Raw genomic sequence first — 21,524 nt, 5'->3', positions numbered from 1 at the left:
CTTCTGCATTTGCAAACATGAGAATTTGGGGTAGCTAATTGCAACGTGTCAGAGTGGGGAGTTACAGTAAAATAACATGCAGCTGATTTTATTCAGGTTTTTAATTTTTCTTGGCTTGTGAGTATCCATACTGTAAATGCTGGGGAATGCTTGCCTCTCCCCCTTCTACCTCTGCTCTTTTGACTAGCTAAAAGATGTCATACTTCTTCCCCTTCCCATTGGGTGGAGATATGTCACTTTTTATCCCTCACTAGTTCTAGACTAAACTATAGAACCTTTGTCTGCATGACTTCTGATAAAGGCCACCTGGAAATTTTGTTTAATGTAAAATAGCCATGCCCATTTCTGAGCAAGATCCACAAACAAAATTATGCCACAGTCCTGACAGGGCATTCGCAGTAGCTGTCCATTGCACTGATGTTCAGTGCCATAAGCATTCTGAAAATTATCCCTCATCCCCTTAAAAACAGTTTGACAAAGAGGGCTGGACTTGTGGCTTGATTTGTGACAGGTGTGCTAAGCAGAAATATAACTGACTATAAATGTTTTTCCATTCTTCCTTTTTTCCTTCTAAAAATCTTTTAAACAAAAATATTTTTGGAAAACATTGTTTTATTAAAGTAAACCCACCTTGTTAATTTTCTCCTTGTTGTACACAATAAAATATTTTGAAGCTTAGGAGGAACCTAGAATAAGACCCCGTATATATGTACATGTATTTCATTATATATATATATAAAATGAAATGCAGCTAAACCAGTGGTAGAATGTTAATGCATTTTTTCTATATCTAAAATTTCTTGAGGGATTGAGATAATTTTGAAGTAGCTTAAGTATACTATTGTTGAAAGGCTTTTTCAATGTTTGGCCTTTTTAGTGGCTCCCCATGGTGGCATTGAGGGGCTGATGTGTTACAGCACTCTTGCAATTCCTCAGAGTACAAGTTTAACACTGTAGAGTACAAGACACACTCCCCAAGTCAGGAGTCATCTTTGCGAACTTGCTTCTGAACTGCTTCACTGTCATATACTTCTGGGTTTTTTTATGTTAATTTGAAAATAAATAAAAATAGAGTATTTGGTGTTTCCAAAACCAGATCAGAGTTGTTCCTTGCTTTTCTGTCCTTTGTGTCCTGTCCTGGTGCACAGAGCACAGCAGGCTGGCCAGGACCTAACGGCGCTGCTCCAGGCTCATTGCAGTTAGGGTGGCTGCAATCTGCAGGACAACAGGGAAGAAAACATCTTAAGGATAAGGGTGCTAAAAAGGGGAAATTAAGGTTTTAGTGACAAAGCAGGGGTTCTCAATACAACAGATATGTTTCCAATGGAGGCAGATTTTCTAGGGAGTCCAGTACTTCCATGAAGGCTGTGCACATCTATGTCGTTGCAAATATTAGATGGTAAGGCAGTATTTTGGATGCTGATGTGCAATCCTTCAATGTCCATTTATATTATCTTGCTGTCTTCCAGCAGGTGTCACTCTGAGCCGCTATATCCAACCCAGGAAAAAGGACAAAGGGGTTGCTGTAGGTTAGCCTTCAATATGTAGATATTATCGACCCAATTCCATCTGGTTTACTTCAGCATTGCTAAGTTCCTTTAGCAAGCTAATACATGATAGCCTGGCATTGTCTTTTAATGTATGTTCACTTGACAGGTTTATGGCCAAAAAAAAGTTGATGAGAAAAATAAATGTTGTTGGTATAAACTAACTGCAGGGTGGTGACTAATGTGTATTGGACAGATGTCAAGATGTACTGCTATAGACAGCTTTGAACTTAATAGCTTTCATTTGCAACCAGGATTATATAATATAATTTAAAAAAAACCCACACTAAACAACTAAAATCCTGGCTGGGGAATGGGAGTTGTACAGTGTGTAGATGGGCTGCAAGACTGACAGAAAGATAAAGCTAAGAAATATCCCAAAGTTGTTCTCAAAACCTAAAAAGAGTGTGATTGGAAAAAAACCCCACCCTTACCGTATATTTCTTCCTGCACTGCCATCTTTTTAAATTATACTAGATATCTGTGCTTGTTTAGTTATATGACTTGAAATCTGTTCGTAATCACAGCATCCATAAACTGAGGCACTTCAAGAAATCTTTCAGACCTTTAAGGCTTAGGAAAATGATGCCTACAGAGTTGAAGAAATTAGTACAAGATATAAACCCCTGTTGCTATAATACATTGCAGTTCCACTATAGATTATATGAAAAACAGTGCAAGAGTGTTTTCTGTTGTTTGCCAGAATTCAAGATCATCTTAAAGGTAGTTTTTGGCTTCATCACAGCAAGTGCCTTACTAAAGGTTGTTAGGTTAGCTGAACACAATATCCCTACTAGCTTTGCTCTGATTCAATATTCATTTTTTTCATAGTCTAGAGAGAAGAAATACAAACCATTCTAAGCAGCCAAAATGCTTTAATTTTTGTAGCTGCTCTTGAAGTTAGTACACAATGTCTCTCCCCTGCAGCAGAGAAAGCAAGTGCCAAAATATTACCTAATGATAATGAGGAAGTAACCACTTTAGCATATGAAATATTTTTTCCTGTGCATGAGGGGAAGTAAATGCTATACATTTTCCTGAGCAATTCTGTATTTAATGTCAAGTGCAGAAGCTACTATTAATTAGTGGAGGGAAATATTAGTCTGCAGACAGGAATGAGGGGCTTTTTACTGAGCTGGTATGTACTGAAGTTTCAGGATCGAGCACGTTTGCAGTCACGTTGATTAAGCGGTTGACTAAAAGTGTAGTGAGGCATATGTCCCAAGGGGATAACAGTCCATCTATTAACGATGAGTTTCGTTGTACTGTTTAATGACTCTCTGTGTCTTTGTGTAGCAGTTGTAGCCTGGGTTAACCCAGTGCCTCTTTATGTTCTACACATGGAGAGGTTTATGGCAGAGCAGTCTTAGTTGCACAGTCCACACTAATTTTTATCAGACCATGACTTCTAAAACACCTCCTCAAAGGTATAAGGAGCTGGGGGGAGAGGAGGGAGAAAGTGTTATTTCTATCTCTTTAACACTACAGTGCTGGCCTTTCCAAATTTGAGGGGAAAGGAAGGAAAGGGTGAAAGGCTGTGTAATAGGCTAAAGAAAGGGATTGTAATGTAGGATAGCAAGAGGCACGTGCTAACATCCTCTAATGTTTTTCAGGTCAGAGGATACGATTTCAAGGCAGACATCTGGAGCTTTGGGATCACTGCTATTGAGCTGGCTACAGGGGCAGCTCCTTACCATAAATATCCGCCAATGAAGGTGAGCAGGTCTTCAGATACTTGTGCAAGATAAAGGATCAGTGTGTTCTGTGGGTGTTTCCAAAAATTTGGTCAGCATACTTTGTTGAAGAGTTTGTCCTCTCAACCTGCTCCTGTGGATCATGATGTTCTTGGGTTTATCTGAAGTCACCTTTTAAAAATACGCTACTTAATCAGCATTGTCTGAAACGGCACAGTTCTTATTTAGATCCTGAGTCTCGCCGGAGTCACCATTCTTAAGGAAAGTGCTGTGCATTTTAATCCTGAAGCTTCTGAAGGCAGCAGATGTATTTAGGGCTATAAATAATAATTCAGAACATGTTATCTGGCATCCAGTGACACTGGGATAGCGAGCCATTCTTTCTCACACACTGATAATCCTTCTTGTTACCTCTCAGAAATCCTGTTACCAGTTATCCAAAAGAATGTCTTACTTTGTTTAACACCAATACAGTCTTGTCAGTCACCGAACCAGTGGAAAGTACCACATTGGTATAAAATTATGTGTTATCAGCAACATTAATATTTTATTGATGTTGAGGTAGAGGAAGTGTTCTTGTTTAAACACTGACACTTCAAAAATCTTATTTAAATGTCTCGAACTTTTGATCGCCTTATAGTTTGGCTAACTTTCTCTATTTCCTGACTCTTGAAGCGGGAGCTACTTCCAATGTGCTACTCTTTCAGGGAATCTACATCATAAAGTTAACAGAATTGACCCTCTCAGCTGAGCTCTACTGAGCTTTGAGATCATTTTCCTTAGCTCTGTTGTGAGATCTGATGGGCCCCTGTCTCAGTCATGAAAATTTGAGCCCCTTTGGCCCACCCTCTTGAAGGCTGCTCTGCTTCTACTCCTGGGATGCATTCTCCCTCAGATCAAACAGGAGGGGGTGGAGAGCCCTTTCAGTAACCCCATAGCTTATGGTTAGACTAATCACCTGGCATATGAGGCCTATGGGTACCAAGTCCCTCAATTTTAGGCATACCATGGGGCAAGCTTTCCTTTTCTGAGTCTTTTAACTGTTACAGTGCTGTGCAAGTTGGGTGTCACCTCTTTAGGACCTGGGTGCATCCCCTCCCATCCCACAGTTACAGTAGCATTTGGGAATGCAGTAGGTCCTAACTCATTAGAACAGGCACATCCATGTATTGCTTTAAATGCCAGGACTTTGCACTTGTTTAACTTTGTAGAACAGAATTAATTTTAAGATTTGTGTCATCTCTGTGCAGGAACTGGTGAGTAGCTGAGTGGTTTAGAAATGCCATACCAGTGACTGTGGCAGGCAGTGAGGAGTTCAGGGAAATGTTTCTGCTTTAGCTGTTGCTGTTTTCATTGATACTTCCTTCTGTGCTGTGATTATTGGTAGCATTTTGGTGTAGCTTCTGCAAGCTGTACTTCTGTTTATTGTAGCTGAATGCACGGCTTGTAGTTTTGAATACAAAGATTGCCTATTTAGTATTGTGTGTTGTCATATGGTAGATAGAATTGAGTCTCCCAATTCTATTAGGTATGGATGTCAGTTGTGCAACCTGCAAGAGTACTTCTGTGTTTTATTTATTGAATGTAATTGTATTTCACCGCAGATTAATTTTGTTACACAGCATAATGACCCATGCATTAAGTGATCCTCCAAGGAAAGGGGAAAAAAGCAGGGAATTCTGTCAGGGACTGTATTTCAGCTAGATTGATGGGTTCTTGCTGCCCTAAGCAATGTAGTTGTTGAAAGCTATTTAAATGTGCTATGTGCTCCTTCCTTTTCTAAAAATAGATATTCATCTGTATGTAGGTGACAAGTGAAAATGGAAATGAGTAATTTTCTTCCTTTCCTTCAGAATATCTGAGTGATGTGAAAGAAATAATCAGTTTGGCTTGTTGGGTGCTTGTGTGAGAAACGTCTTCACCTGCTGTTGCATTGGTACATGGAAGTGAACCTTTGTATTTTCTTCTGCTTTTACATTACTTTGATTTGTAACTGAGAAATACCTGCAGGGAGATCTAAACAGAGCCTTTGAATCAAATGCCTTGCACAACTGTTCATCTCAAATGAGGAAGGCTAGTAGAAGTTCTGCTATACTTACACTTTTAATCACACCAAACAGAACTGAAAGCACATCCCAACCTTGTGTTTGGCCTGCAGACTGCACTGTGGGCCAGGAGTTGTGATGGAAAACAGTAGCATAAATTATTGGGTATAAATTAGCCTGGCTTCCCAAGGAAAGGAGGTGGAGGTAACTCTCTCTAGATACTTTTGTATGAGTCTCGAACCTCTTGTCTGACAGTCAGAATTTGAAAATAATTGTTTCTATGAAGTTAGTGGATGTGGGAAGCAGAGGGAAGAGGAGAGACTCTGTAATTGCCTTGAGGAAAAGTTAGGTGAGTGTTTGCTGTCTCGTGAATGTGAGGAGACAGTCTAAATTGTAAGAAACTTCACTCTGAGCCCAGGCTACCCTCAGAGAGCCATTGTAATGAAACAGTCCTCGTTGGCTCAGATGCTTGATGAAAATGCTTGTCTAAAATAGTGTTCCCAAGATCTGTCTTTAACAAAGGCCAAGAAAAATCTCATTGCCAATAGACATAATTCTTTCAGGTTTTAATGCTGACACTACAAAACGATCCCCCATCTTTGGAAACTGGTGTGCAAGATAAGGAGATGCTGAAGAAGTATGGGAAATCATTTAGGAAGATGATTTCATCGTGCCTACAAAAAGACCCTGAAAAAAGGTAAGAACAGGTAACGCCAAAATAGATTTAAAAAAAAATGCCTAAACAAACCCACAAAACTCATTGTATTCCATATTTTTTAAAGCTGGTACGCTCTCTGCTCCTCTAGACTTTCAGTCACAATCTTGCTGTGTGACAGCAAATTCTCTTGGCTGTCCTTATTTTTAAGGATAGATGTCTGGCATCATGCCTGGCCAGGGCCCACGTCTTCCATTTGGGTTAATGAGAGGGCATCCCAGTCCACTGTGTGGGTAGTGCCATTCTCCCCCTTGCCACCTCCAGCAGGTGACTGCAGTTCATGTTTTGTTCCCAGTCAAAACTGCTCTGTGTTTATAGATCAGTAATTACATATTAGGCAATGCATGTTTACTTGTGAAGCTTCATAAATAAACTTTTTAAAATTTGCCAGTGCAAAGAAGGCTTTCAGTGTAGTTTTGACTTGCTTAATTATAACTAATATTTGGTTTGAGGGGGAAAACCAGGAAAAACACTGGCAAATTTTACCAACATGTTTTCATCAGTACAGATTACTTAAGTGACCTGATGACACTTTCAGTCTTCCTTGTAACAGTAGCTTGACTACTCAGACATGGTAGAAATATTACCAAGGGAGTGGTGCATATGTTGGGGTTCCCAGGATAGCACTGTATCGTTATGTTACTGCATCGTTCAAAGCTGCACAAGGGTCTGGTTGCCTACGACACTTTTTATAACTCATAACCTGTCACCTAGGATTGTTCAGATGTATTTCTGTGGAGGACAGTCATAGTGTTTGCCAGTCTGTGATGCTGTTTAAAGGAGTGTGGATCCTGCATTAAAAGCAGTGTTCCTTAAAATGCAAAGGTAAAGAAACAAGCATTCCCACAGATCAATTTTTATACCTCTTAGTTTTCCTTTTTTCCTCAGTAAGCTAACTAATTCTGGAAAGGAAAAAGTCCCTTTATAAAATAATAATAATGAAGACACTTTTTAGTTCCCTCTTGTGACAGATCCAGGAGCAAAGGCTTCTCATGCATCGTGAGATGGGATCTCTCTCTTCTAACAAGCTTTACACTTAAGTGCTTAATGAATCCAGTGGAGCGCTTGATAAATGCTGATAGCAAGGGTCTTTTCCCAGCATGATGTTTTTTCTCCCTTTTAAAGCATATCTTATCCCTGCAGGTTAGAATGTGTGCTGATCAGAATTAAACATAATCACTTTGAATCGTGGCATGCCCCTTCTTTCTTCTCAAGCACCACTAACAGCCACTGTCATCATCCTGACGATGGGAGCAGGAGGTCTGCCCATAAAGAGCAACTAGCAGAATCAGATACACTTACGCATATTGTATGGGTTCTCAAAGAGGAGAATTTAGTGCAATTGCTTTTTAATTATTTTTGGGGCTCCCTTGCTATAAGGTGGATGATTTTTGTTAGAGTAGTCTGAGGTGTAGTAAACCCTGTGATGAATGGCCTTTGCAAGTCACTAATTAAACTCTGTTACTATTTAAGCACCGTTTGCAGTGTGGGAAATGCTGTAAGCTGTTACTTTCTCATGTAGGCCTGAGCCTTTAGAAAACTTCTAAACTAAGTAATGTCTCTTACTTTCCAGTATTTATCCTAAAATCTAACTTAAGGGGGAAAATAGTTTGTACTTGTTCCTTTTCTATTAGACAAAGGTTGATCATCCCACCTGTGTTTAATAGAACTAATTAGACACATATAATCAAGTATCTCTGAAATAACTCTGTTACTTGCACATGGTGAGTACTGCACTCCTGCTGTAGGTGATCTTTCGTTTCAATTTTGAGCAAATTGTTTCTGTGATCCTATCAGACTGGTGCTAAGAGACTCAAGCTCAGCATTGAAATGGGAGCAACTTCTCCCCTACATCCTCAGGTTATTCACTGCTTTTGAACAGAATAGGCTTTGATCAGAATACACTGAGTGTTTAAAAGTCTGCTGGTGTAAAATTTACTTGGAATACATTGACTGATTTTTAGGGGAATTGTGCAGGAGAAGCCGATGCCCTTATGAGATGCCACGTTACAACAAACTGCAACAACCTGGAAGACCGTTGTGTTGAAAGGAAGCATTTGTAATTGTCTTTTCTACATCTGTTTTTATTGACAGACCAACAGCAGCAGAACTCTTAAGACACAAATTTTTCACGAAAGCGAAGGTAAGGAAATACTTCCTAAACTGATCTGTGTAGAGCCTGTGGAGAGGACTGTTCAGAAGTATGATAGGTATGGTGACAGCTTTATTGGCATGAATGTGGGCTGTTACACTTAGGGCCAGCATAGCTGAGTGAGTTGAATGGGTCATTGTGAATGAACAGAATGAAGCCCCTCTTCTGTACCTCCTTATGTATGCTGTTATTAAGAGAAATTACCTAGAAATTCTCGAGCATTTAAAGGTCTTTCAGTGGCTTTTGGGGTTTTTTCTTCTCTTGTAATGGTGCCATTTTGGCTGCCTGTCCAACTATAAAAGTCTCCGTGGCAGTACATGTAACTTATATTTTAGTAAACTCTATAATCAGTCTGTATGCAAAGCAGTGAATGAGGCCTACTGTGTGGAGGGGTATCTAAACCTATTTCACCCTGTGTTGCTTTAGGGAAAGTGAAGATCCCATGATACAAAATAGTGGGAAACTCCCATTTCTGGCCTTGAAGTGAACTACCAGTGAGCATTTATGTAATTACTGCCTGGAGATTAGTACATATGCAGTGTGCAAGGTCTTACTGAGGGAGAGAGACAGAAATAATACAAGGGAGAATTTATATTTCCGTGGGAACGAGGAAATGTTTTCTGTTTGTTTACTTTTACTGTGGCATGTTTGTGATTAAAATACATGGGTTTTATAGCAGAACACAGATTAAACTGTCAAAAAGATACTTGATACCTGGGATAGCACAGCAGCATCACCAATTAATCAAAGTAATTTTCAGCTCCCAGATTAAGATGCTTAAATGGAAGTGGCCACATCTAGGTATCTGTACAGGAGCTGGATGTTCTATTAAAGTTGACAGAAATTTAACAAGTGCAACCAAGGAAGTCTAGCGAGTGATCCAGTTTATGAAATGTAGGAGTTTGCTTTAGGGCAAGTTTAATTGATGTCTGGGCTCTTGACAGTATTAACTAGGTTTTCATTGTCCATGATGAGATATTAGGCAACTGAATAGTCTGCATCTGTATACTGGATACACACTTGATGTCCAAAGTGACAAGATGGTTTACACATTGCTGACCTTTCTCCATTTGGTTATGCGAGTTCTGATTCGTGTTATACTTCATTGTGTGTAAAATCTCCTTCATGCTTTCATTAAGCTGCTGCAGAGTAACATATTAGCATATGTGGTGATAGAAAATTAACATTATTGTAAATGAGACGATACTTAAACCGGCATTTGAAGTGAAAATGTATGCTGGTTAACACTCAGTGTTAAATTACTTTCATACATCAGCCACTGCCAAACTGACAGCTGTAACTTGAGGACAGAAGAGTCCAACTTCTGTATGTCTATATTGAACCATATATTTAAATACAGTCTATGTTATGTAAAAGTATGTTTTGAGAATGCTGAGAGCCACTTCTCAGGAAGTGACAGTGTGTGTCTTGAGGCTCTCCGTCCTGCGTGCAAGAAACCATCATGGGGGAGTTCTGGGAGCACTTCATGGGCAGAGATGGCAGGGCTATCCAACCTCACCTGTGTGGTGTCAAATACACAGGCAGATCCCAGTGCTAATACCAGGGTGCTTGCCTGGCCTGCTTCTCCTGCAGCCAGCAGGTTGGCTCCGCAGGCTGGAAAATTGTATGCTCAGGATCCCACATGTTAGCCAGTCCAGAGTATCTTGCTTGAAGAGGAAATTTAATACAGTAAAGCATCACAGCAGTTTCCCAATATTTAATCTGTTGTGATCACTGCATTTACTTCCTCTCTAAACATCATATGTGCTGTACGTTTTTTCGGCTACTTTAAATTCTGCTGCCCCAGTTCATTGATCTTGTTACTCCAGCATGAAGGGGTTCCTGCATCCCAGCTTGTCTGACATCTGAGGTTTGCCTTTGGCAATTGGACAGGCATAAATTTAGGAGTAAGATAAAGCAAAGGGGCTAGATCCGGGTGGTGTAGTCTCTGCGAATGGAAGAATGCCAAATGTTTCAGCAGGGTATCAGGTGCTGCAGTATAATAAGTATGTTTCCCAGTAAATCAGACAGAATAGTATACAACTCTTCGATTGTTAATTCCATATCACTTTGCATAGGGAAAGTGCCACTGCTAACCGAAAAGGTATTTACGCTGAAACGTCATATACTGTAGTCCAAAAGAAGAAAGTGGTTAATATCTTTGGGGGAATGGGAGTGACACATGTAGAACACTTTCTGCTAGAAATAGCTTAACAGTTTCTTTATCAGAGACACAGAAGAAATCAAAGGGCATTTTCAGCAATGCAAGTGTTTGGTATTTTTTTTCTTTTGCAGAATAAAGAATTTTTGCAAGAGAAGATGTTGCAGAGAGCACCAACAATCACTGAAAGATCCAAGAAGGTACTGAAGACCTCCTGGGCCCTTGCTGTTACAGTCATACCAGTGTTTTATGCTTGTGTTCACGTTTTGAATGATGATTGCTGTAGTACAGCATTTTCTAGATACAGAGCTAGACATTTCAATAAAATACTCAAGCACCCTGACAGGTGATGGAACCTGAAGATGCTCTTGTGGTGTTTCTCCTAAAAGATCAAGAGTAGAAACTGCTTGACATATCAGTTCTCTGTCTTTGTGCTGAGCAGGTCCGGAGAGTCCCAGGTTCCAGTGGACGTCTTCATAAGACTGAAGATGGTGGCTGGGAATGGAGTGATGATGAACTAGATGAAGAAAGTGAGGAAGGCAGAGCAGCAATTTCACAGCTCAGGGTGGGTCCTCAACCTCCAATAGCTCTACTGTCTCTGTTTTGTTTTCTAACTGTGGTATGTCTAAATATCCCTGGGAAGCATGTGGCCTTGTTTTAAGTGTGATACACAGTAAGTTATAATTCCTTCCCTTGAGTTTGTAGCTGAACCGGAGAAAGCAGACTGAAGGTTGAAGAAATTGTATTGATCTTTTCTGTCATCATTCCGGGGCACAGCTAACCTCATTAAGGAATGTTGGGCGTAATTGGGAACATGAATTCAGATGGTCTGCTCCCAGCTCAGCATACAAATTCACTTGAGCTAGGATAATATCTCTTTGTTTTTAAGGATGCTGACTGTTTGAAATACTTTCTTCTGGAAGTGTCAGGAGACGTTTTGTCCTACTGCGCTCTCCAGGATGGAGCTGAAATCAGTAGGGCCTGTGCTTATAGCTGATATCTTAAACTCACAGGGCATAGTTCTATCCCCTCAATTACACTGAAATCCATTAGTCCTAGTAGAAAATTTTATGGCATCCCTGAAGTTACAAGCAGTGATTGGTCTAGCGCTTGAAAAAACAATACGTCCCCTTCTCCCAACATATACACAGAAAACCCCAAACCCAGACTAACCTCCAGAAATGCAGAGGAGTAATGCATAATGATCAACTAAAAGATTACAAAAATTTCCAGATTGTCTTCCCCCAGTAGCCAGCAGTGTGGATTTTGACTGTAATGGCTTGCCTGTTCGCTTCTCACAACAGCGAGTAGCTTGAAGCAGACTATGCGTTTTAATCATTCTGTAATTGAGCTAGTGAGACAGTGAAGGATTTTGAGAGGAAGCTTTTCAATATGAAAGAGGAAAAAAAAGTGGTATTTGGTTGAAGCATTTATCCCTTTACAGCTTCTCTCATTTCTTTTTCATTGGTCTTCCTTCCACTGGTGTTCTGTATAGACACTTAAATATTAAATGCAAGATTTTGCACCTTTTTAGCATCCTTTGAAATGCTTGGGTTTTCAAAGGTCACTATTGATATAGTAATTCCATACTTTGTGGCAACAACTTTTCTGACTTTTTAAAGAGCTTACTATATCCAGCTTCGTATTACATGGTCAGGGAGGATCTCTTGGTACCAGGTGGCCACTACTGAAATTCTTGATGCTTTATGAGCTGAAATCTTACAAATTCCTTTTGTAGGTTAAAATATAATTAAATTTTAGGAGGCAATATTGTAAAAGACCCTAACTATTTCAGAGATTACTTAGAACTTGTTCTATCTTGTCTCTAAGCTCAGTGTGCTATGACTTAACACTGTTTACTGTGTTTTAAACAGTACGTACTTGTTTCATTCCTCTTATGCAGAAAAAAAGCAGATTGACACACGTGTTTGCAATCTCCTTTTCAAGCCAGTTTTTCTTTTTTTCTTGGAGTTTTGTCATATTTCCTTGTACTGCTGTCTGTTCTGATCGCTCTAATTTGGGCTTTGCTTGACCTTTGCTTCTAGGTCTCCTGTTGAAGAAACCTTTAGGATGGGTGTTGGAGCAGTCGATCTCAATTCAGTTACCTAAATGTAGATGTATATTGCCATTTTGGAGGCACCCTGTGCAGATATAACACAGAACTTTAGGAGACCTGTACCTTTCTGGGGGTCAGGAAGGGCACCGTGGCATCTTAGACCTCATTACACATCTGCCTAGGTACTTGAATCCTGCCCTGGGTGTCTTTCCTCTACACCACTTTTGAGTCATTTTCTTCTACCTGAAGATGAAAGGATAGGAATGCCTGTGAATCTCTTGCATTTGATCCCTTTTCAAGCAGTCTTAAGACTTGTATCCAAACTGCCAGTGTGTAGCACAAATACAGTGGTGTTGTTAAGGACTACTGTTTATCCTGTGGTTTTGGCCATATTTCGCGCACAGGGTGTAAATTCCACCCGTCTCTAATCCCTCTGCAATTTCAACTAAGTTATAGGATAGAATAACTTATGTTAACTGGGTGTCACTTTTTTTTTCTGTCCATTGCTGTGGCAGTGGAGTAGATGACCTTTAAAGGTCCTTTCCAACCCAAACCATTCTGTGATTCTCTGATTCCATCTGTACTTGCATTTTACTGCTGTCAGCCTTAAAGTAAAAGGATGCCTTGCAGATTGACTTAATTTGCTAAAATAGTTAAGTATTAACCTGCATAAAAGCATCTACATAAATGAAAAATGTTTGTATTTTTTGCTTGTCTCCACTTTACAGAAAAAACAGAATGAATTTGATATGTACAAATGTGTATTTTACAAGTCTCTTGCTAAGACTGCACCTGAAAGCAGACAAACAGAGCCAGAAATATCTGCTCAATTAATTTAATAAAGTGACTTGCTGACTCAATGTTACCTTTTGGCTATAAAGACTTACTGAACTTCTTTCCTCTCTGCATCTCTGCATTTAAACCCTTGAATTCAAATTAAAGCAATTGTGCTATGTGGGCTCTCAAATCATTCATCTTCCATTAATAAATCTGTGCAGTGGCACACCATGTGGTCACATCTTACTGGTTACTCACATCATCTCTGATTACACAAGCAAAAATAAGTTAGAATATATTTCAACACATCCTCAGAATCATCCTATGTGTACCTTAATTAGGTAAATGTCTTTTAAAGTTTGTCCTGTTTCCGTTTGTTCATGTTTTTCCTTAGTTTACTTCTGTTTGTTGCTTATCTGGGTTAGTTGTTAGCTGTGGGGCAGGGCCAGTGTTTCCATACTTGTATGTACAGTGTCTAGCACACTGTGATCTTTCAGACAAGCTCCTTTTGAGTTATTCCTTGAGGCTTACGGGTATTCTTGGATATGAGCTTTGTCCCTGAAAGAACAGCGCTGCAGCTGTGGCCAGCAGATGTGGAGCATGGCTGTTTATCTCTGGGAACAATGCCACGTTCTTCATCTTGCCTGGTAACTGTCAAGCATATTGAGATGATGCTCAGCATATTGAGATGGATTTCAGGCTTTACCTTTCCAGCTGCATGACTTTCTTCCTGGCACTGTCTGCACATAGTCATCGTGAAGGAACTGTTCCTTCTCCTCCTGTCCAGAGGGCTTTTTGCAACTTGCTGTTCTGAGAATAAGAGCTTTTACTTTCTCTCGTGAGAGGCCTCTGGGTCATATGTTAGAAGCTGCTCTGATCTGCATTGATTAAGTTAGTGGCATTGGATAGTGCATAAACTGGCTCAAGTTAAGATAGTGGCATGATGAGACTTAGGTTCTTCTGTCAAACTTGTGCTGTCTTAATCAGAACCTGTCTTTTAGACCATTGTATGGAGAAGGAACATCTATTTTATTAGTCCTAGCATGGACCAAGCCATCCTGCCAGTGTATCTCCATGCACATGGTAACTGGACCTTTTAGAAGTCAAAGCTGCAGGCTCTCTTAGTTGCAGGGCTTTCTGGGAGTACTTGGCAATTCCTTCCTGCTCATGTGAAATAGCTAATGCATGTTATCTTTGTTTTACTGATAAGCAAAGATTGGTTGCATTGCTTTGACTGCACTTTCGCCTCCCCACTGATCTCTTTGTTTCACTGCTGGACTTGTGTACAGCTGTCAGGTTTCTGCATTCTGTCATGGAGAGCATAGCATAATGCAGAGTCCAAAGGCAAGGAGAGCAGGTGAGAGATTTCCTTCTATAAAGCAGCACAAATAAGGCTGATTTTCCCTCCCTGCCCCTCCATTTTATATGATTTAAGCAAGTTGGTTTGCAAACTGGTTCCCTAAGTATATGGAGGGGATTTGTTTCCTAGCAGAATTCTACAAGGCCAATTGTGTGGCTTGTGTGGCTTATCTTTTCTGCAAGACTTGGGTAGCTTAAAATGGATTTTGCCATCTTCGTGCACAAGTAACTTGGTATAATCTGAGTGATCTTCAATACTACTGGATTTTGCTGACGGTTAACAATGATAGCAGCTTAGGGTGTTGTATGTCACGGTGTAAGTATCAACTGCAAGTTCTAAAACATGGCTGTATATTTCTGGGTAGTATGCTATGATTAGGTTGCCAACGAACTGTGTGGTATCCCTTTTATTATGCATCTTAATACATATATGTAATTTGAAAGCAATTACATAATTTCATATGTTCAGTATTGTTCTGACAAGTCCTTCTAGTCAAGAAGTTTCACTTTTGACTGGGCAATGACAGCTTTTTCTCTGTTTTTCAGTCTCCCAGGGTGAAAGAACCTGTACAGAATTCTGACGTAAGTTATAATTGCAAATGGCTTTCCAAAATGATGGCTCCTAGTTATTGCTGTTGTTTCAAGGAATGTGTTTTTATTAGCCTTTGAAAACAATATTGTGTGAAGTAGAAGCTACTATCTAGCTGAGCTCTGCTTAAAAACCTCCCTATAAAAGGAATCATTGGCTGTGTAATGCCAAGAGATCTTCCAGAGGTAAGTTTTTGTGTGTATCTTCTCAACTTTACTTGCTCCAGGAAAACTCTGTATGTTGTAAGATAATGAATTGGTCACAAGAATAAGCAGAAGAACGGTGTTCCAATTTCCTTTTTAAAAAAACCCCAACAAAACACAACTTCAAAATGTCTGTTTTACATAGTGTAATCCACTGGTTTGGAACCTATGCCCAGAACTGTGAAATAAATCTGTAGTAGTATTTGATAGCAGACAAAACTTCAGTTGCAATTTATAATCTGCCTTCAGTTTTGTCCTGTGTTTCTTACATTAGGAATATTAGTATATCTTATCTTTCAGTGATAGAGACTGCTTATCTTCTAGAGTCTGTGCTATGTCTTTCTTTTCCCTACCTGTGTGGGAAGATAAACAGAGCTGTCTCCTAGAAACTGGTCTTGGGTTAGGCTGTCCTGTTCTTCCTTCATATGTTTGCAAGGATTGATTATAAAGGGATATCTTAAGAAAGACTACAGTTCTGGCACAGTAATTTGACATAAACTCTAAATTCAAAGGAAAAGCTGAAAACCAGAATCCCTTTGGGATGAATTTCCCCACTGTGATACATCCTTTAATAAATATTGGGATTTGGAGGTCTGCTGCCCAGGTTTTCAGTATTCAATGTGATTTATATTTCCTACAACTTAGTGGAGTAAGTTGGAGGGCACACTGAAGAAGTGACATCAAGCTTACAGTTCTTTGTCTACCATGACAAAATCAGTTTCTCTGTTCTGAATAATGCAAGAGGTAAAAAGGTTAAGCTTTCATTTAGCTCTTTTCCCCCACCCTCAAATTAATTGCCTTTGATTTTTTTTTTTTGCAAGGGACTAACTTTAGTAAGTCCAATCCTAAACAGTATTGTCTTGTGTGTTTTGAAGAACTTAAGCTCTGAATTCACTTTTCAGTTGAATATCCAGATTGGTCTGACTGACATTTGTTTTACTAATGGATAAATTGTCAATAGTTACCTTAATGCTTTGCTAGACTGTGTTCCCTGAAAGGAACTACAAGTCAAAGCAGCATTGCTCTGCTGTGACTGCATGGCTACTGGGAAATATAAGTAGGACTCAGATTCCAAGAAGAGGAGAAGCTAAAGGATAGGGTGCTCTTGTCCAGGATAGGATGTGATCTGTGTTCATCCAGTCTTGCTAACTGCAGAGTGTAATTTTTGTCCAAGATCCACAGTCATGCTGCTGTGTCGGTTTCTTATCCTTCTTTACTGGTGAGTAAAACTTGCAAATGCCAGGGCAGAAGGGGTCCCTGGGCGTAAGGACACATTAAACCCGTTGAACACCAGCTTGGGATCAGTGTTAGTGTCCTGGAGGCCTGGGAACGCCCATGGCATTGAATTTCTCTGATTTATGTGGCAGACAAGCATTTTTTGGAAAGCTGGTGCTTGACTCAGAAGTCTTAAGTTCCTTTTCTCATTAAAATGCCTCTTTTGCTTGCAGCTATTCCCATCAGCTGAGCCTCCAGGTCCTTCACTCAATGCTCCAGCACAGGCACCTACTCAACTACCTCATGCTGCAGGGCAAGTACCTGCACAACCTCAAACTGCTGTACCTCCGCCTAGTCAGGCTCCTCCAGCAGCCCCAGCAGCAGCCCAGGTAAGATCAGAAGCCCTTCATACCAGCTTTCAGCTTTGCACTTAAACATTCTGTTCCAGACGTGCTAAAATGATCTGAAGCCGTGAAAGTTGCTTGTCTAGAGTTGATTTAGTGCTGCTGTTTATGCAGAAGTGACAGCTGGCCTCATGGCTTGCAAAAGGAATACAGTCAGTGTGGGTGCGGCAGTTTTTCATTCTTACTCTGTGGGTGAGCAGTGACTTTTTATGCTGTTTAGGGAGTGGACTCTGTCTTGAGGCAAGGTTAAAGGTAAGAAAAAAGGAGAGTCTCATTTCAGTGTCAGTTGCTTGTTCCTGGTATTTAAGGTGCAGCACAAACAGGCTCTGATTGTGTGTCTGAGCATCATTGGCATCTATGGGATCAGAGGGGAGAGAAAAGTGAGAGGAAGAAACTAGAATGTGCAAGTTCCCCAGACTTCAGAAGAGAGACAGGAGGCGTAGGGCTAAAACTGTCCTTGTAGCTGTCAAAAATTGAGAAGAAACTCCCATCTTTGTGAAGCTTTGAACCTTGTGGTGCTTTGAAACACTTCCATTTCAAGCAGAGAGGAGAGAATGGACCTTTGAGGGGCAGTAGAGAGAATGTTAAAGCTTGACAAGTTTGTGTCTAATTCTTAGCTACATCACCCCAAAGTGTAGGATATAGGTCAGATAGGCAGGCAAGCAAAGTCAGGAAAGAGCTCTGACTTGTGTTAAAGAGAGAAAAATGGCCAACCCAAATAATTACCGAGACATTTGGAACATGTCTTGTGGTTTTCTGGAGTAAAGCACTGCAGAGTTTGCCAGACTTCTGGATGATGGCACCTCTTTTATAAAAGACACTAATGTTCATATTTGTTGGTGGGGAGAGACTGTCACTGTTGGAGGGGGCCATGCTACCATCACCCTTTGGCAGACTCAAGGGGAGGAAACTTGGCAGTGTTGGTCAGAAAAATAACTTAGACTTACTCCTTCCTAGAAATGTTTCATTGTTTTTATTTTAAAGAACGTAGGAAGATATGTATATAGCTTCACTGCAGTCAGCTCATGTTTCTGTTTACAAAACTGTTAAAGACAGTGCATTAGTCATTAAACAAAAATAGTGGAGTTGGGGTCTGACATATTCTTGGCTACATTAAAAGTTGCTTTAATACTTAAATCAAACCCCTTCAAATCTCTTGGAAAAGGGCCAGTGTTTAATCCCTGAATTTTATGCAGCGGTTGAAACAGCAGCAGCGGTGAAGACCAGGACTCTGATAAAATGAAGTAGCATTGTTGGTCTCAGTTGAGTGTTTTGATTTGCACTAGTAGAGTATCTTGCTCCCTGCCACTAGTGCCCAATAGCTTATTTGTTGGTAGCTTGTCCTAAGATGAACTTCATACCTTTGTGTCAGTATGTTCTTCTTTATAGCTCTTTGTGTCAGTATGTTCTTTATAGCTCTTTTTGGTCAATATATTCTTCTTTACAGCTCTTTGTATCAGTGTGTTATTCTTTATAGCTCTCCTCTGGTTCTTGTAGCTCATTGGTTACTGTTTTGCAGACCTCTGGGCTTCTCTGTGAACCCTTGTTTGTTTTCACTGACCTGGTAAAGCTTTCAGCTTCAACAGAAACAAGATAGTGATCAGAAGCTCTGAGCTGCATTGCTGGCACGAGAGCACCAACAGATGGAGTAAAATACTAGTCTTAAACAAAGGGTTTTGTTTTTTTTCTCTAGATGAGAAGACTTTGTCAGGACTTCTAGGCTTAAATTATCAGCCTAGCGTTGTGTCTGTCTTGTTACTGCAGGTTTAAAATCCCTGTCTCAGCATGTGCAGTACAGATGACTTGCGCAGTGAAAGAGTTGACTGACCCTTCTGTTTTGTTTGGGTTTTTTTGGTGGAGATTGATTAACAATTAGCCCTTTACTGGAAGTATCCAAAGTGCTATAAAAATGGACAGCACCTGGATCTGTCCTACTGGAAATCTGCTGCTTACCAATATAAAATGCTTTGGTTACAGGTTTCAATAATTACTCAGAAGTAATTTAAAAGTAAAAATAGACAGCTATGAAATTGCAGCTAAATGCTTCTAAACCCTTTGATTTCACAAAAAAGTAACTGAGAGTATATGCTAATCTGCCAATTAAATTATTTCCTAGATACTCTTCATAATTGTATCGGGTTTGTAAATCACATATTTGGGGCAGGGATTAAAACACAGGAGATCTTGAAGCGGTCATGAATGCCCCAAACCCATAAGTTTTGATGAAAAGCAAGCAGTCTTTTTACATTTAGCACTTCTTCTGAAGTCCTCTGCCATTTTGACATTTCTCAAAGTTGTGTAGCTTTTACTCTTTTCAAAACAATTGCAGAGAGAACTTTCTAGGCTGCTATTTAAGCATGAAGTTCTCCTGTTTCATTAGTCTATTGTCTTTTACACTGTACTGTCATGAGTCCAATGATGAGTTAAACTTTTATTTGTGTTGGTAGTTGATCAAGGTTATCTCTAGTTTTAACACCAGAGAAAGGAAGTTTTAATCTGCTTTAAAATGATGTAATCCTATTGCAGGCCCCACCTGCCCCTGCTACAGCTCCGGTACAGGAAGATACGAAAGTCCCCATCAGCCTTGTACTAAGGTTAAGGTAAGGACATGAAACCGACCTGTTCTGTCAAAGTGAGCCTTTGTAGAGAGGGACACTGGAAGACTTCTCTAGTGCATCTTGCCATCTAGCTCTTAATTAAAAGGATGGTTGTTACATGTTCTTTATCAGCTTGGATTTCATCCACTCTCCTGAAACTGGGAGCCAGAAAAGCAGTTCATCTCATCCATTACTTCAGTTTGGAAAAATCTGTAGGTTGAAAGAGGTTTTGATATTTGTATAAATATTCCTAAACTCTCAACGGGTGGGAAGGAAGGAATTAGCTGGGGTTCTCTAAAGGGGATCAGGGATCCAGGGGTTCTGGCCTTGTGCTAGACCATCTGACTGTTCAGGCACAACTTCAGACTTCAACCAATTCTGAGAGTAAAGAGCTTTTACCCAATTCAAGGCGTGGATTCTGGTCTGTGTCCCTAGAAATAGGCAGAAAAAGGATTGTAAACACATTCTACTGTCATTACACGTACTGATGTTTCTCATTTAAGGAACCTGCCTCTCATCTCTGTAGGCATCTTGGTTATTGATAGGCACTGGACTGGGACTTCTGAGTATCACCTCCCCGTCAGTCCTGGACAGTTGCATAATGTGTGTGCATCTGCAGTCAGTGAGTGTGTCCTTCCTCCGAAGGATGTGCTCCAAGGATCTACCTGCTGACAGATGTGAGTTGATGAGACAGTGGCACAAAGTGGCCTTATACCAGAGAGGTGGCACTTGCTTATCCTGGTCTTCAGCCCACTCAGGCTCTGTCAGGTTGAGAGGCAGACTGTGCCAAGAGCCCTGCTTCCAGATGCATGCCCAAGTGATTAGTTTTCCCTTTGAGGGGGAAGGGTGCAATGACTTCACTTCTCTCCACAGACTAATTATTCAATGACAGCACTTTCTTTTGGGCACCTGTCAGTGCAATGAAATAGTCTCTTCTACATAAAATTCTCTTCTTTCCACAGGAACTCAAAAAAAGAGCTCAATGATATTCGATTTGAATTTACCCCAGGGAGAGGTGAGCTGGTGGGAAATTCTAGTGTGTGAAGGTGGTTTTGGCGAAGGAGAAGTTTTGTGTTCGGTGTTGTCCAGTTAGTGCGTATGGAAACCCTGTATGAGTGTGTGTGTCCACAGTGCCTTCTGAAAGGGCTTGCCTTACGGTTGGTCTTGGAGCACTGCTGTGGAGAAGACCTCCTTGTAAAACTGTTCATGAATATGACCAAAGTGCAGCCCTTCAATAAATTCCAACTCTGAGTTTGACAGCAGAGCACATAGCTGTCTTACTGCACCTGGTGTATACCCTGATATCTGCCTTGTGTAAACAATGCTTTTGCTGTTTGCTTTGCACAAGCTCCTTTAAGTTCCTGTGTGATGTCTTCATCAGTTGTACAATTTCTGTTATGTGGTGACTGGCTCTTGGGTTTCTCCCCAACAGATACTGCTGATGGTGTGTCTCAAGAACTCATTTCAGCAGGTCTTGTTGATGGCAGAGATCTAGTAATAGGTAACTACGTATTACTTTTTCTGCTCTAACCTTTTCAGTCATCTTTTGCATGTTTAAAATGACCTGATTAGTGGTACTAGGAGAGTTTGCTGTGGCCTTGGTTCTCTACCCCAGTGGCTCTACAAAACTGCTGTTAATTCTGGTGACAGCTCTGTGCCAGTACATTTAGGCAACCCCCAGTCCACAAGAATATGATCTAGTTGAAAACATTATGAAGCAAAAGTTCCTTGTAATGCAAAATGAAAGCTAATCAATGTGTTAGCTAAATGATTATCATCTGACATATATGCATTGCCAAATTGCTGCACAGGCCTGTACCACTCACAGGTCCTGCGCAAGAGAGGTCTGGGACTGGAATCAACAGGCTTTTTTGTTTTAAATAGGCCTAGGGAAGGAAGTGTAAAGTGCACATGCACTAAGGCAGCAGCACATGTTGTATGGGGATGAACAGCTAAGGGAACAGCTACCTCTAGCAACAGTGCTAAATAAATGTGTCCTTCTGTGCAGCA

At 40.4% G+C, this 21,524-nt stretch overlaps 1 protein-coding gene across 2 annotated transcripts in view; it reads left to right on the top strand.

Annotated features, from left to right (window-relative positions):
• The window catches only part of OXSR1 (oxidative stress responsive kinase 1), a 92,312-nt gene that overhangs the window by 66,828 nt on the left and 3,960 nt on the right, over positions 1-21,524 (top strand). For both annotated transcript variants that reach the window (XM_074869422.1, XM_074869430.1), the window contains exons 7-16: positions 3,161-3,262; positions 5,850-5,983; positions 8,096-8,144; positions 10,449-10,514; positions 10,757-10,879; positions 15,053-15,088; positions 16,747-16,902; positions 19,444-19,517; positions 20,477-20,529; positions 20,947-21,015. In XM_074869422.1, coding sequence (XP_074725523.1) covers positions 3,161-3,262; positions 5,850-5,983; positions 8,096-8,144; positions 10,449-10,514; positions 10,757-10,879; positions 15,053-15,088; positions 16,747-16,902; positions 19,444-19,517; positions 20,477-20,529; positions 20,947-21,015 — 862 coding nt within the window. The remainder of the gene's footprint in view (positions 1-3,160; positions 3,263-5,849; positions 5,984-8,095; positions 8,145-10,448; positions 10,515-10,756; positions 10,880-15,052; positions 15,089-16,746; positions 16,903-19,443; positions 19,518-20,476; positions 20,530-20,946; positions 21,016-21,524) is intronic.

Source organism: Strix uralensis, chromosome 1 (genome assembly GCF_047716275.1).
Source record: "Strix uralensis isolate ZFMK-TIS-50842 chromosome 1, bStrUra1, whole genome shotgun sequence".
Taxonomy (NCBI): domain Eukaryota; kingdom Metazoa; phylum Chordata; class Aves; order Strigiformes; family Strigidae; genus Strix; species Strix uralensis.
The sequence above is the reverse complement of the archived record's forward strand: the minus strand, read 5'-3'. Positions and strand labels throughout refer to the sequence as shown.